This window comes from Culex quinquefasciatus, chromosome 2 (genome assembly GCF_015732765.1).
Source record: "Culex quinquefasciatus strain JHB chromosome 2, VPISU_Cqui_1.0_pri_paternal, whole genome shotgun sequence".
Classification (NCBI taxonomy): domain Eukaryota; kingdom Metazoa; phylum Arthropoda; class Insecta; order Diptera; family Culicidae; genus Culex; species Culex quinquefasciatus.
In genome coordinates, this window is record NC_051862.1 from 177,253,984 (window position 1) to 177,270,442 (window position 16,459).

Here is a 16,459-nt window from a genome sequence, read left to right on the forward strand (position 1 = left end):
GAGAAAAACGGCAAGAAAATAAAAGTTCAAGAAAAATGCATTAAATATTGATCGAGGAAAAATTGCGCTCCCCTCCCCAGTGACCTCCCGAAACTGTTAAGGGGGCTGTCCACAAACAACGAGGGGAATTACTAGTTCTTGCGATACGTTTCCCCCAAAATCTTAAATCGTATTTTACGGACGACCCCCGATAATGTAAGCAATCCGAGTCGCGCGAATGCAACGTTGAAAGTTGGTATGGAGTTGCTGACACAGATTTGCTTGGGAATTGGAATATGGATAACGTGACACACGTGGTCCGGGACCAGAATCCACCCACCACGCCACCAGTGACAACTGCACTGGAGGTTGTTTGGTTGGATTATGCGCTGCAGTTATAGCAGCAGAAAACAGGAGCCAATCTGTTTCGAATCATAGCGCAGTCATGTTGGATAACATTTGACCTGGGGAAAAATTTCGGTTTTTCGGATTTTATTTTCACTGGTTATGAAATTTTGTGGGTTTACCAAGAGGATATTTTCATCTGATCTTCTACCACAAATTCAAAAAAAGACTCGGGTCATAAAAAGTATTGAGCTATCAGTGCAGAAATTAGCAAAACACTTTTTCGAAAGAATTCTAGCTCTTTACTATTGGGTTATTATTTTATTTGCATGAAACTCTGACAATCGATTCTGTATGTCTAAATAAGCAATTTTGCATCATTAGTTTCTCCATACAAGCCTCCATACAAATTTGGGACTGTCCATAGTAAATTGCTATGAAAACATTCGAAAATATGTGTCTCAAGTAGGCATGTTTTGATCGATTTTGTGTCTTCGTCAATATTGTAGGTTATGGTTAGGACTGTAAACCGGAGGGACATTGATGGAATTTCAATTTATTTTTGGAACATTTTCGAAATGGTAAGGTTTTTCTCAAGATTATTATTTTTATAACATTCACTGGGGTAAACCACACAAGGTCCATACAATATTTTTGAAAAAAAGTTTTTTCAACAGTGTCAAAACAAATAGTTGCGTTGAAAATTCTTATTTTGAGTTCCGGAGTGACTTTGATAGTCATAGTTTTCCTAACTAAAACCAAATGTAAAGTGTTCCGATTCGAAAATCATGACATTTTGAGAATATTAAAATAATACAATTCATCAACATTTTCTTAACTATAGTTAACTAACTTTTTAAACTTTTCAAATTTTATGAAAACTTCTTCTAGAAGAACTTTGAACACTTCTCTACCAAGGTCAGTATGATTTCATATCATTCCGTATGTATTTAATTTGCACTCTTCATTTTGCGGAAAAATCTCAAATCTATCAAGGTCACCCCGTTTAAAAAAAAAACAGTTATACTTTAATACAACTGCCCATTTTTTAGATAAATTTTTATCACAAAAACTCGACTTCCGCAATCCATTGAAAAAAAAACTGATTTTTCAATTCATGACTTATATTTCAATAGGACAAAATAATATGATTTAAGCCTTTTTTTTAATTGTAAGTCGTGATTTATTAAAAATTTCAAGTTGGGACCATCCATAAACCACGTGGACACTTTAGGGGGGGGGGGGGTAAGCGATTGTCCACGCTCCATACAAAAAAGATTTTTTTTTTGTATGGGCAATTGTCCACGAAGGGGCGGGGGGGGGGGAGGTTGAGATTCCCAAAAAAGTGTCCACGTGGTTTATGGATAGTCCCGTTTCAATTTTTAACATTAAATTTCTGATCAATCCAAGATATCAACGATTAAAAATTGTGGGTCAATTGGGTTGAACTTACATTTTTTTTTGTAATTTTCATTCTTTGCAAGGCCATATTAGAAGAGTTGTTGCAAATGGAATGGGGAAACTATCCAGCTTTTTAAGCGAAAATGGCGTTCGAATGGTGAACGCCCGAAATGTCAAAATCACGCAGTGGTACCAACATTACGAAAAAAGTGTGCCATGGCATGACAGCCGCATTTTTTTTCTAATGTTGGTGCTACTGCGCAAGTTTGACATTTCGGACGTTCAACATTCGAACGCCATCTTTGCTTAAAAACCTGGATTGGTTTGGTTGAAAATTAGGGTGGTTCACGATTATTGTGATTTTCAAAATCTAACTTTTCGGGAATATGTTTGGGTTTTTTTCTGTCTTCCTGAAAGTTGTCGGGCTTGTCAATCCAATCAACTTTGTCGAAGATATCAAAACTTTATCTCGCAATCTACGCCTTTTACGACCAAATTTAGAGAAAGCATCTGAGCAAACCTTCAAAAATCAGTTTTTTGAACGTGTAGCAATTCAGGTTTATGTTATGTTCGGGGCACTTTAAGAGCTCGAAAAACAACAAAATTTAGCCAATTTCATTTGAAAAAGATGCAAATTTAATACTTAATAAACGTCATGATTCGAAATCCGGACTCTGTAACTCATGGAATCAGTTGGAAATGTAGAAATATCATCAGTATGCAGTCATGCTTTTGAACGGGTTCTCCGTTCGTTCAAGTTCACACAGCAACACGAAAAATAACAGCTCTGAGAACGAACGCTCGTCTCTAAGAAACGTTCGTTCAGTAGGCCTTTTTGAACCGAACCGTGAACCCAGTTCAGAACTCCAACATTTTCCTTTGATAAGACCTCAGTAGACTAGCCAAACTTCATTGACTTTGAATCATCCGTTTACATGTCAGTTCTGCTAGCTTAGTGGTAACAATTAGGTTTAGTAATCAGAGGTAGTGAGTTCGAATCTCTTTTTTGATGAACTAGAAAAGCATTGATTTTTTTTAAATCACGGTGGCAATAAGTTTTCGTTTCCATTTTAGTTGGGTTGCTTTTTGCTTTTTAACCGTTTCATTTAGTCTCCCTATCCTCCCAGCTGGAGTGTCCCTTGATTTGTATAAAATGTAATTGCAGTCATCGTCAAAAAGTTGGTACACAAAAAACATATTTCAAAAAAATGAGATTCGAACTCACTTCCTTTGAATACTGTTCTTGCATGTTACCACAGAGCTAACTAAGCTCTGTACAAATCATTCTACTGAATGTTTATTTAAGTTTAACAGTTGCCATAGAGAGCCTCTGGCTACAGGCGGTTCACAGAACGCGTTCCAAACTTTGAAGAGAACGGCACGAAAAAGTGACGTTCTGTTTTTGGAACGAAAATCAATGGCTCCTGCGCGGTGGGTTCAGTTCGTTTTGAAGAAAGAGAACGAACGCAGAACGGGTTCCGTTCAAATTGCATGACTGTCAGTATGTACTATGAACAGTAAATTTTAAGAGAATGCATGCAAAATATGTCTTTTTTTAACAAATTTTCATCAGAATTTCAAAAATAAAATATGTTCGAATTCCGGATACTGATAAAAGCTGATTCGAAATCCGGACTCTTTTGCTTCGAATTCCGGACACTCGTTTTTGCATATGAATCGCACAAATTTGGACTAACATTTTAGAGAATGGCATTCTTTAGGTCTTAAACAAGCTGTTAACATCAAAACAATCGATATTTTGTAATAGTTTGCTAGGATTTAAGACAATCAAAACCGTAAAATTCTGCTTTGCTTTCCCGTTGCTTTGCACCCCTATAAAATGTTTCAGCGAAATGTTTCTTTTTTTAAATTTATTGTTTTGGCAATGACTATACTGCCCCTGATCGCATAAATGTCCCATATGCATTTTCATCGATTTCGAGTTATTGATGCAGTTTGTTTCAAAATTGTGTGCTCTTTCGAAAGAGCCTATAACATCCAGTACTTTGTTCTAGAAATCACGAAAACTTAACACGTAGCCTTATGCATGGGACAAACTTCAAATGCGATTTTCTCAGCTTGCTGTTTTTGCATATGGGACATTTATGCGAACATGGGCAGTATAGCCTCCAACAAAATTTGAAATGAAATTTGATGTGAAAAATTCATCAAATAACAGAGTTTTGACAGTTATTATGCGAACTTATATCCAAATAATTATTCAAACAGGGTGTCCGGGTCTCAAAGCGTCCGGGAATTCGAAGCGTGGAGTTATCTCGAAAAAAAGGTAAACCTGGTTTGAAAAAAAAAATCTAGGACTACAAATACTGAAAAAATCTCAGCTGTATTTTTCTTTAAACTCGAGATTTCTTCAATTGAAAATGTCTAATTTTCAAGGAAAAGTTTGTGGGACCACCCTAACGAAATTCGAAAATTGTTTAACTTTATGTTTTTCCATATAATTTTGCCCGCTGAATCTGAATCTGCCCTCAGAATTTAGCCAATCGCAGTGTTGGAATTCGAGCGAGAAGAAGGAAAGTATTTCTCGCTCGCGAACGAGGATGAGAACCTGTAGTACTTTTCTCTTCTCGCTCGCGCTCGCATTTTCGTTCGCGTTCTCGCTCTCGCCGCGAGCGCTCGCGACCGCCTTGTGCTTGTCATTCGTCCCAAGCCAGAAATTTGTTTATCAGTCTCATGAATGCGAACCAGGCAATGGTATAAAGGTGTAACATCAATCGCTGTGTTGTTTTTTGTTCGTTTCTAACACGTTCAACTTCTAACACGTTCAAAGCCCATTCGCGAGCGGGGGAGAGCACGGGCAATCGGTGAGTTTCTCTCGGCAGCTCGAGACTCGCGGCGAGAACTCTAGAGAGAGGAATTTTTCTCGCGAGAGCGTGAGAATACCAACACTGAGCCAATGTGTCAAAATATCGATTTTTGGCTTGATTGTTGGTTATATTTTGGGTTTATATGATAATGGATGGATGGTTCGTAACGGTTTTTACACAACTTTCCTATTTAAGTTGTACATCTGTTCTCTGTGGTTCAATTATCGGAAATTCATCTGATTCGTGCACCCTTTATTTTCATTAAACAAATTAAAAATACCTCTCGATTTGTTTAGAAGTCAATTTAGCTAGATTAGATTTTTTTTTTACCAATTTCGGTAAACTTTACCGCTTTTCCAACTGCTGAACAGTTCGATAAACTGAAAACTACCGAATTTGGTAAAATCTAACCGAAATTCAGTAATTAAGTTCATTTTGTAAAATGGAACTAAAATTTTGTTCATTTTGACAGATGGTTTACCGATATTTCAACTACCGAATTCGGTTATTAAATCTAAAATTATTTCCAAAGTGCGATAGAAAATATCGTTTTACATTTCTCGTATTTGTGAAATTGGAGAAATTAAGTGATAAAATTTCTAATTTAAGTTTAAACTATACATCGTAGTTTGTGGATGACCCCAAAGTAACTTGATATATCTACTTACATCGACATAGGACGCGTTGACGTAGTCGGTGTCTGGGATGTTTTCATACTTGTCGAGCACGACCCGGTTGTAGTCGTATGGAATGCATTTGGGGTTCTGGTTTTTGTGGGCGTTCGCCTTGCGGGACGCGTGCCGGCACGTGTTCGTCTCCACCTTGACCGCGGTCTGGAATTCGAGCTTGTACAGGATCGGGAACTTGCGCCGCTGCTCGCACAGCTTGCCAAAGTGCCGCAGCTCGGTCGGCTTGTCCGGCATCGTCTGCGACAGGGGGTTCTTCTCATCTGGCCAACCACGGTGAGGAGAAATGAACGTTGAAATTAATTTTATAATATCTGATTTGAATTGACAGAAAAATTGAAAATATCCATTTATCTATGACAAAATGTTTGATATGTTTGATAGATCCCATCATTCTGAAGTCAATGGCTTTTCCCTTTTTTATTGAGTTTTAATTGGCACTCGAAGGGAAAATACCTTCTCATGCTATTGATACCGTTGGCAGGATGCTTTCATCAGTTATTTTTAGCCTAGCTCAATAAAACCCTTAATAACAATAACGACTGTGGGAGTGAACTTACCTCTGGCTGATAACTTTACTTTATCTATAAACAGCATCGTAGCAACATAAAAAAGAGAAGAAAAAAAAACGAAGAAGAGAATCCAGCATTAAGAGCAAAATCAACTTAATTGGTGCGCTTTTATTCGGTGTCGTCTGAATCAATTATGGAAATGTCCCGAGGGTCCGCCGATCTAGTCCCGGCGGGACACTTGGCCGTGGCGCCAAGATAGCTTACCTAACGAAATTAAACCGCTGTTTAACATGCTTAACTTTATTGTGTTTGGTATAGAAACTAGGCTGGTGGAACTGAGTGTCTTTTTCTTCTTTGGCTTTTCCAGGTCTGCATATCGCGAGGTTGACCTGAAAGTAGAGAAGAGATAAAAAAGTTTTTACTTTCTCGAAGGTAAAAGTTGTACCTTGTTTCGGATAAAAATGCCATCATCGCGCAGGGGGTGTAATGGTGAATTCAGGGTGAAGTTATTTATAAAACTTTTAAACTGTAAAATATGTCCCACTGTCAGCACAAATCGCCATTTCTCGATGTAATGAACTGGCAATGTAGCACTTTGCAGGTTATATCGGGATAGAGAGAGAGAGCGAGCACTGCAAGGATACAGACCTGCCCACCCACGCTCCAAAATGCCACCGCCGTAAATATTTAAACCTTGAGAGCGAAACTTTTCCCATTCCGACATCCTAATGCGCCGGGTTGTGCCACACGGATGAGCTGCCGTGGGAAAATCTGGGTGAAGGGGGTCGGTGACCGGTTTTGGAACGCTTTTTCAGTACAAGTTGTTGTCATTTTGTTCAACAAATTATGATTCTAAAAGGATTAAATTTCGATACATGTGCTGAAAAGTATAATTTTTCGATACAATTGAGTGAACTTTTCAGCACTGTTATTTAAAGTAGGCCATTTCATCACCATAGAAAATAGTAGTTTATGCAACAAGTTGCAAAAAGAGGATTTTTTCAGCACGAGTCGTACATTTATCCAACGAGGTTCACCGAGTTGGATGAATACGACGAGTGCTGAAAAAATCAAGTTTTGCAACGAGTTCCATACAACATTTTTTGCAATTTCGGAAAGCACCCATTGAGTGAAATTTTAAGTCAAATTTTCATGTATTTTGTCAATTAATCGTTTAAATCAAAAAAATGTTGAAAAGTGTTACTTTTCGAAACAAGTGCTGAAAAGTTCAACTTTTCAGCACCCATTTCAGTGCTGAAAAGTAGAACTTTTCAGCATTTGAAAAGTGTTGCTATTCGATTCTGCTATTTTTGGTACAGAAAAGTAGGCTATTTCGTCGTTCAAGAATGACAGGAAAAGTAAGTAGTTTCACGACGGAATTGCAAAAAGGATATTTTTAAAACTGAATTGTTAAAAAAATGCTTTGACTTTTCACTTATCAAGAAACTATTGGATAGCTATGTTTCATAGTCAACATTGAGGTTTGAAAATAAAGTCAAGTATTGTAATGGATCGAAGTTCGAACTTTAAATGTTCGTACTGAATCCAATAAAATGAGTTCATGTTGTAGGAAATCGTATTCAGATATAATGGTGATAATTTCAAATTTTCGATAACTTTATTACATGGAAAAAGTTGATGTCACAAATATAGGTCATTAATTTGAACAAAATAAGCTATGTAAACACTCGATTTTTTATTTTTTTTAAATTGTTTGTAGAAAAACGAATATTAGTGTCGCAAGTCACGGTGGCTCTTACGGCTTTTTGAAAACTAATCCGAGCATTGTACAAAATCAAACAAATTTAAATTTAATTTGAAAACGACATTTTAAAACATCAAATTTCAGTTTCAAATTAAATTTATTATTTTTTCTTTTGTATTTTTTCACTCATTTACATTGAATGGAATGTTTCAAATATTTTTGCAAAACATTTTTTTTCTAAATTTAGTTTATAGACTCAATTATTTGATTGAAACATTGACATCTGTGAACTATATTTTAAGTCCTGCAGCAATTTAATTCATGATTAATCAATACTCTTTTTCTGTATATTTATTGCATTTGGACAAAAAATATGAAAGAGATTAAATCAGTATTTTTTAAAGCAATGGCCCTTAAACTTAAAAAAAAACCATAACAATTAAAATAAAAAAAATCATTTTAAAGGTTTTTTGATTCCAAGATATAAATAATTGAACATTTCTTCAATTATTAAATGTATTTTGGCACCAGCAGAGTTAATTGCAGAAGATTTTGGTCAAAATGAATTTGAAGTTATCATTATTTTGGAAATTGATTTTATTTATTATGTTTGATTTGATTAAACTTTAGTTCATGATTGTCCATTGCTAAACAATTTTTTTTCGAAAAGTTCAGAAAATTTTCAATAAATTTGCCTAAGAGACATTGAAGATTGGACCTCTGGTTGCTGAAATAAAACGAATAAAAGAAAGAAAAAAAAAGATTTTTTTTTAAGTCTTATCTAAATATTCCACTATTTTCTATTGCCAATATCTTAGAACTGATGGTACATTTTTCAATGTTGAAAAATGAAACACTTGTAATATTTAATGATCTTTTCGAACAAAATATATTGAAAATGATTGAATCAAGACTAACATTTCAAATGGACGTTATATTTGATGTTAAATTATATTTTACATTAGCAAGTTATATTTTACATTGAAAACTGAAATAAAATAATTATTTTGACCTAAATTTCTATTATTAAAAAAAAACTTTTTTTTTTAGAAAATCATAAATCTGCGGCAAAAAGACATCAAAATTGTCATAGATAAAAAATTCGAATTTTGGGAAATTGAAGTTTGTGAAAAAAGTTAATTAAAAAATTAAATATTCCATGTACATTCCTATTTTTTAATGGACAGAAAATGACTTCTTTGGTCATAGGGAAGGTCCCCAATAAAGTTTAGCCAAATAAAAAAGTACATAAAATAAAAATGGTCGAAATCAGCCGATTTCGTAGAGAATTCTAATCAAAACACTGTTTATTTAGTAAATAACCAAAACCAAAGGTGTTTATTTATTAAACATAATATTTATAGGTTTAAAGTTCCTTTTAACTATGTGTTGATATAATTTGTCTAATGACATATTTGTTCATTTACTCAGGTAGGAAAAAGTACCTACAGTTAGTTAATGTAAATGTAAATATATAATTTTCAAAAACTATTTTGAAAATTCTACCCAATTTCCAACTTGTAACAAAATATGAGAATTTCTGTACCAAATTTGACCCCAACACCCTAGTCGGGAGAGGTACGCTCCAATTCCAGAAGTGCTCCGCCGCCCCCAAGCTTAGTCATTCCCGCGCTGGTTCTTCGGAGCCTAATGACTTGCAGGTGTTTTTTGGAGCGGAAGCCACTTGAACGACAACGGCATTGTCTTTTGCAGGCCGCGACTACAACGTCTATTAGGAGTGAAGGTTTTGGGTAATAAATTATTTAGCAACGCCCCAAGTTTATTTTGGAGTGTAAACCAACCTTGAGTCTGCATCCGGTTTTAGTGAAAGCCGATTTGTTTGTTTTTAAAAAACTAATGATAATTGCACTTTGCACATGGTTATTGTATTGAAACAGGGGCAAGTGCTGGTAATAATTAATGAGTACCAACAAATCTTCAAAATCGGACAGCTGCTGAATAGTTTATCAACAGAACCACACCAATAAATGGGTAAAGTAGGGAGTGAAGGATGATGCACCCCACTGCGGTTGTAGATCATTCTATTCTCCAGATGCGAGGACAGGGGTTCTGGAACTAGTTTTCTAATGTACTAAATTTGCATTTAAGAGATATTTACAAGATTTTTAGAAGTATTTAAAATCAAATAATTTAAAAGCAAAGTTGTTATAAAACTTATCAATCAATTTTATTTCGAAACTCCTTTAAGAACCCCAGCTAGAGTACAGCTGCATCAGTAGCAGAAAATTGCTTTGAAAAAAAAAAAGAAAAAGCTCTGAAAAGGCCACTCCAGAATTCCCTGACAGAGCTCTACTCTACTGCTGTCGAAGGAGCTTCTCCATACCAGTAGCCGATGATGACGATGGTGATGTAAGCAGCTTAACGATGCTGCTCAGTGCTTTCAGCAAACTTGGGACTTGGGAACAACAGTGAAGAACTTTCCCAGCCAACCAACTAGTAGCCAGGGGGTAATTTGTTTACTGTGACACCACTTCATCGCGGGGAGGGTGATTTGTGGATGGCTGGGAGGAACAGTTAGACTCTTTTTGTTGTTGTCCCTTTTTTGAAAGAAACCGATGAACGAAGACGCCCTCGTCGAAGGAGCAGCTTACAAGTGATACTTTATCTAAATAAAATTGAAATTTCACAAGTAGGTTAATAGATTGCTGGTGTACCCCCTGCACAATTCACTCCACCACTGAGGAAAAGCTCATCGACAAATTGTCAACAGAGCTGTGAGTGATGGGAGGTCATTTTCTGGTATTCACGAAACTTTTCGCCAACTATACCGTCCCAAGTTAGGGAGTTTCGTGGTTTCGAGAGGATGGCATTTTTTTGGCCCGATGTAATTTGAGAATGCATACTGCTGCTGGTTTGAGTTTTTTGGCAGAAAATTCTCCTGGTGCTCTGTGTTAAGGACTTTGCATAGTTTGCGGTTACGAAGTAATGGCAGCGCCCGAAAATGACAAACAAGTTTATCAAGGGGGGCATCAAATTACGAAAGTATCTTACTAAAGTGGAGGAAAAGGCTGACTTGCAAATTTTGGTGATGGGAGTTGGTTAATTTAGAATACTTTTTAAAATGAGAATGCTTAACGGACATTTCGTGCATGCAAATTTAATGCTGTTTCTGCCTGTTAAATTTAAGTTGTTTACTATCAAACCAATAACTGAAATACTTTAGTCGAGAAACCACCAATTTGAAGTAGAGAATTTTTAATTAATTGTTTGGATGAACCCTTTATTAAATTGATAGTACTTAATTAATTCTTAAAAAAATGAAATTCATTTTTCGAAAAAATACTCAAAAATACATATAATGTACACCAATAAGTACCCTACTGCACCAACTCAAGCACAGTCCCCATTGTGTGACATAAACGATTCACATTATTGGCAGAAGTTGTGCATTTGCCAGGTGCGTGGTCGCGTAAATGATGGATGGATCAAGTTTAGTTAGTTTGCGGTTCACGGCTAACTAAGCCGATTGGCGTGTAACGACAAAGTTTACCCAACAGTGTGTGGGGGTGGGGCAATTGTAGCTGCAACCGGGGACAAAACGGAACAAATGAATGGGTGGGTGTGAAATAATTGTACTAGCTAATTGTTACTCCATGAATGATTTACGGTGCTGTGGCACGACATTGTTACCGTGATCAATGGAATGTGGCCCGCTTTGTGTTCTCAATGTAGCTTAATTTGTCAAATAGGAATCTGAGCAGTGAGAAGCTGCAGGCAAGAAGTTTCAAAAAGAAACCCAGAGCACCTCATAATACATGTCATGTGTTCATTTGACAGAGATGGCAAACAACAGCCACAAAACATCGCAAACTTCAAAGACATTCCCAAGTGAGTAATTTCACAGCTTTTGTACTCTAGCAGTGGTCAGCGGTGAGTAGAACAGCCGTTTCTCATCATTATTGCCACTCTATTAGGCACTCTGTACTGTCCAGATTGAGTTGATCCATGCTCCCTTGATAGCCATTCAGGTAGCATGTCTCTTTTTAGCACATAAGTTTCCCAGTTTTTGCAAAACAGAATTTCTTGTCATAATTACTTGTCGAAGGCAAATAGTTATATTGAAATAACGTCAATACATATTTATTAAATGTGTTTGTATCTTCACAAGGATTTAACTTAGGACAATGGTCAATATGGAGACTTTTATGTAAAATTGTCACATCATCTTAAAATTTATCTTTTAAACTTCAAAATCCAAAAATCTCATAGAGGTGGCATGTATTTTTCTCAAAAAGCCCGTCCAATTTCCAACAAGTTTGTCTTTGATCACTTTTTGATACGATACAACGGCTTCGAGATACGTTAATAATTTACGAAATACAACAATATTTAAATAACTTACGCCATTCTCAAATGTCATTCTCGTGTACAACTGGCTCCATATACACAAAAATGGCTCATATAAGCCTAGGATAACATGTCTACATAGTTTCATTGAAATCGTAATGGGTCAGGTACAAAATTACCAGAAAAATGGCTCTATTGAAACAAATGTTTTAAAAAATGCAATAACCTTAATATCTTAAAGATAATAATGAAGTGGGACACTTACAATCTTTTTTAAAATTTTGAATCTTGGGTTCACATTCCAAAAACAAAGAGGTAAAACATGAAGAAACAGTACTTTCATGAATTCTCAGATATTTTGAACACTTTTGGAAGCAGCATATGTTATCAAAATTATCTTCCAGCGTTTAAGCTTATCATAAGCATTTCATAATTCTAGCATAATAGTATTATTCTTCCCGAGGACATTTTAAGCAATTTTTGTTGTCAAGCAGACTAACCCAATGACTTAACTGCCTCGGCCACCACAGCTTGGTGACCAAGGAGTGGTCAGATGTAGATGTAAGACACTTATTGGAGATTTATTGTTTCGATTTATGAATGAACACATTTGTTATGATGGTGTGAGCTCTCAATAAATTTTGAGGGAACAATTCTCTCGACTCTAAACTTTGAGTGTAATTTAAGGACTATTTTACAACCTTGAATCATTATCTTTTGCCTATTTGATGTTTTTCATAATTTTGAAATGACTTTTCCAATCCAAAAACCATTCGCTTTTAAGTCAAAACATAGCGTGTTAAGGCAAAATCTTGGACAAAACAAAAAATACTGCATAATTAATCTGACTTAAAAGTGGGAAATATTGGTCTCTTACCTCATTGGCAAAGTCACATAAAACATGTAAAATCTATTTTTTTTTTAATTTGGACTTTAAAAAGTAAATTAATGTTCGATTCATATCCTTATTAAAATAGCTGCAAGCAAAGTTTTGTTGTCTCTTGTCCTTGTCCCCGAGCAGGGGTAAATAACACGGGAATACCATATTTTGGTATTACTTGGCATAATAACAAATACCAAAATGTGCCCTTGGTTGCCCAGTAATAGATGGTATAATACCATGAAATCATACCAAAAAAACTGTATGGGGAAGACCAAAGCAATACCAAAACGTGCCATTCCAAGGGCAAATGAATACCAGACAAATAAAAACTTTCCGGGTAAATAAAAAACTCATTGGACAAAAAATAATGAGAATTCTCTATAGGATTACAGCGGGAATTCAATTTAGCTAATGGGATTGCAATGAGAAATGGGTAGAATTTTGATGCTATATTTAAATCCTTCGAACAGGCAGGAAAACGAAGTCTTGCTTTGGAGAGCCAAAAAATATCAGGTAAAGAAAACTAGAGGAATACTGGAATCGAACTCATGGCAGGTAATGTGCAGACACCATTTTAGCTACCCGTTTACCAACTGAGCTATCAAGGATTGTTGAAAACGAGCTGCTGCTGCATCAACATGTTTTAGCTACAGGCAAAAATATCAGGAAATTCAAAGAAAGAGAAACCAACTAAAGCAGAACGAGAAAGGCTATAGCCCAGACAGCGTGGCATTTTTCGAGGGATTTTCGAGGATGCATGATTCCAACTGAATAGGATTCAACACAAATCCAATATTAAAAAGATTTAAGAACGATGTTCGAATACCACATGCATACCAACATTTTGGTATTGTAAGAGTTATTTTATCAAATTAACAAAGATTGACATTATTTTTTGAGTTTATCGATTATGATGAAAAGGCACACAATGTTAAGTAAAATCCATTCTAAAATTTTGAATTATTCACGTTAAACCTATTGTTGTCGTAAAATAAATCGTCTAAATATATAAATGTTTTTCTTATCATTTTCAAATGTATCAGCAAACTTTTAAGAATGTTAAACATCATTTGAAATAGATTTTTATGAATTACCTTTATTTTATAATAGTTTTGTTTAAAATACCTTTACAATACCAATGTATGGTATTCCCTAATTTATAAAGATCTTTAAATGACTTTTTTAGACCAAAATAAAATAGTTGGCTTTGATTTGGAGTAGATTTGCGTTTTAAAGAATGTAAGTAAGTAACAGTAAGACAAAATTCGACACTTTCTTAAAATTTGCCCAATAACAAAACAATACCAAAATTTGGTATAATACCACAGGTTGGTATTAACTTACACTTTAGACATTTTTTCAAGGGCTCGCGAAAACCAAAATTTGGTATTGATACCATTGAATGGTATTATTTTGCGTTTCCCTTGTTATTTACCCATGCTCGGGTCTACAGATATCAGGCAAGAAACATAAAGTTTAAGTCTTGGCTGGAATATTATTTTCAGATTCGGGATTAACAAATTGAAATTTGAAAATATTTTATTCTATGTTTATTGTTTTGGGATTACAGTAATTGTGTTAGATTGGATCAGATAAGATTAGATTAGAATCAAACACAAGCACAGCCAGTCCAACAAAAGCATTCTGAAAGATCATTACATTTTACATTAAATTACATTTCATTTTACACAAAATCCCAAGCTGCAGAACAAGGGGTAATTTCTATGGAAACTTCTCTTTTTCTTGGTATAGATCGAAAAATCAAAGCAATCTATTTGAAGGGATTGAATTTTTTTTAACCAAAATGGTAATAATAAATGATAATAGGGGAACAGCATCTAATTCCAGCGTGCCTCTAATGTTGGCAGGTCAGAACTTTAACATTCAATTAAAGCTAATTAAAAGCGTTTTTCAACTGAAATCGAGTGAAATCAAGTTTCGAGCAAGTTTCTATCAAAAGTTTTGCAAAATTTGTTGTTTAAATAGTGAAAATCAGCAAATTGGATGGAGTTAGGAGCGAGTGCTTAACCTGCCAAACATACGAGAATTTCCCCTAGTACTTTGGGTACTGCGCTGCATAAACCGCATGAGACAGATTCTGTGAATGGACCCTAAAGAATCAACAGAGGAGGAAAAATGCGTGGACATTCCGTACTGCACTCCGAGTTTGATGTAATAGTGTGTGGTAGTTAGTGCAGTTGTTGGGTAAGCAACGAATAATTGAAGATGGGTAATTCTCCGCCAACTCACACAGCAGTTGCCCCGACCCCTCTTCGATTTGCGTGAAACTTTGTCCTAAGGGGTAACTTTTGTCCCTGATCACGAATCCGAGGTCCGTTTTTTGATATCTCGTGACGGAGGGGCGGTACGACCCCTTCCATTTTTGAACATGCGAAAAAAGAGGTGTTTTTCAATAATTTGCAGCCTGAAACGGTGATGAGATAGAAATTTGGTGTCAAAGGGACTTTTATGTAAAATTAGACGCCCGATTTGATGGCGTACTCAGAATTCCGAAAACGTATTTTCATCGAAAAACACTAAAAGTTTTAAAATTCTCCATTTTCCGTTACTCGACTGTAAAAATTTTGGAACATGTCATTTTATGGGAAATTTAATGTACTTTTCGAATCTACATTGTCCCAGAAGGGTCATTTTTCATTTAGAACAAAATTTTCATTTTAAAATTTCGTGTTTTTCTAACTTTGCAGGGTTATTTTTTAGAGTGTAACAATGTTCTACAAAGTTGTAGAGCAGACAATTACAAAAATTTTGATATGTAGACATAAGGGGTTTGCTTATAAACATCACGAGTTATCGCGATTTTACGAAAAAAAGTTTTGAAAAAGTTGGTCGTCATCGATCATGGCCGTTCATGGTCACCCGCGACAGACACGGACGACGAAACAAAGAGAAACGCAAAAAGTAACTTTTTCAAAACTTTTTTTTGTAAAATCGCGATAACTTGTGATGTTTATAAGCAAACCCCTTATGTCTACATATCAAAATTTTTGTAATTGTCTGCTCTACAACTTTGTAGAACATTGTTACACTCTAAAAAATAACCCTGCAAAGTTAGAAAAAACACGAAATTTTAAAATGAAAAATTTTGTTCTAAATGAAAAAATGACCCTTCTGGGACAATGTAGATTCGAAAAGTACATTAAATTTCCCATAAAATGACATGTTCCAAAATTTTTTACAGTCGAGTAACGGAAAATGGGAGAATTTTTAAAACTTTTTTAGTGTTTTTTTCGATGAAAAATACGTTTTTTCGGAATTCTGAGTACACCATCAAATTGGGCGTCTAATTTTACATAAAAGTCCCTTTGACACCAAATTTCTGTCTCATCACCGTTTCAGGCTGCAAATTATTGAAAAACACCTCTTTTTTCGCATGTTCAAAAATGGAAGGGGTCGTACCGCCCCTCCGTCACGAGATATCAAAAAACGGACCTCGGATTCGTGATCAGGGACAAAAGTTACCCCTTAGGACAAAGTTTCACGCAAATCGAAGAGGGGTCGGGGCAACTTTTCCCGATTTCGTGTGAGTTGGTAGAGAATTACCCAGATATTAATTTGTTTTTTAATCCCTTTATGTGGGAATGTTCAAAACTGAAAATTACACTTTATTACGATGGTTTGTACAGATGGCAGCATTTCATCAACACGATCCTACCACATCTTGTTTATTAACCAACCAACAGTTAAACAATTCAACAATTTTCGCTTTCCCACGCAGTGCAGTTTCTCGGCAACACCAGCAACCATTTTCCGCATACTGGCGTGTAAACAATTTTCAAATTAAATTAAAC

At 35.5% G+C, this 16,459-nt stretch overlaps 1 protein-coding gene across 7 annotated transcripts in view; it reads right to left on the reverse strand.

Annotated features, from left to right (window-relative positions):
- Nucleotides 1–16,459, reverse strand: part of LOC6033186 (receptor-type tyrosine-protein phosphatase kappa) — a 184,028-nt gene that overhangs the window by 8,411 nt on the left and 159,158 nt on the right. For all 7 annotated transcript variants that reach the window (XM_038251726.1, XM_038251729.1, XM_038251730.1 and 4 more), the window contains 3 exons: nucleotides 6,016–6,140; nucleotides 5,800–5,823; nucleotides 5,222–5,502 (listed from right to left, as the gene is read on the reverse strand). In XM_038251726.1, the coding sequence (XP_038107654.1) occupies nucleotides 5,222–5,502; nucleotides 5,800–5,823; nucleotides 6,016–6,140 (430 nt within the window). The remainder of the gene's footprint in view (nucleotides 1–5,221; nucleotides 5,503–5,799; nucleotides 5,824–6,015; nucleotides 6,141–16,459) is intronic.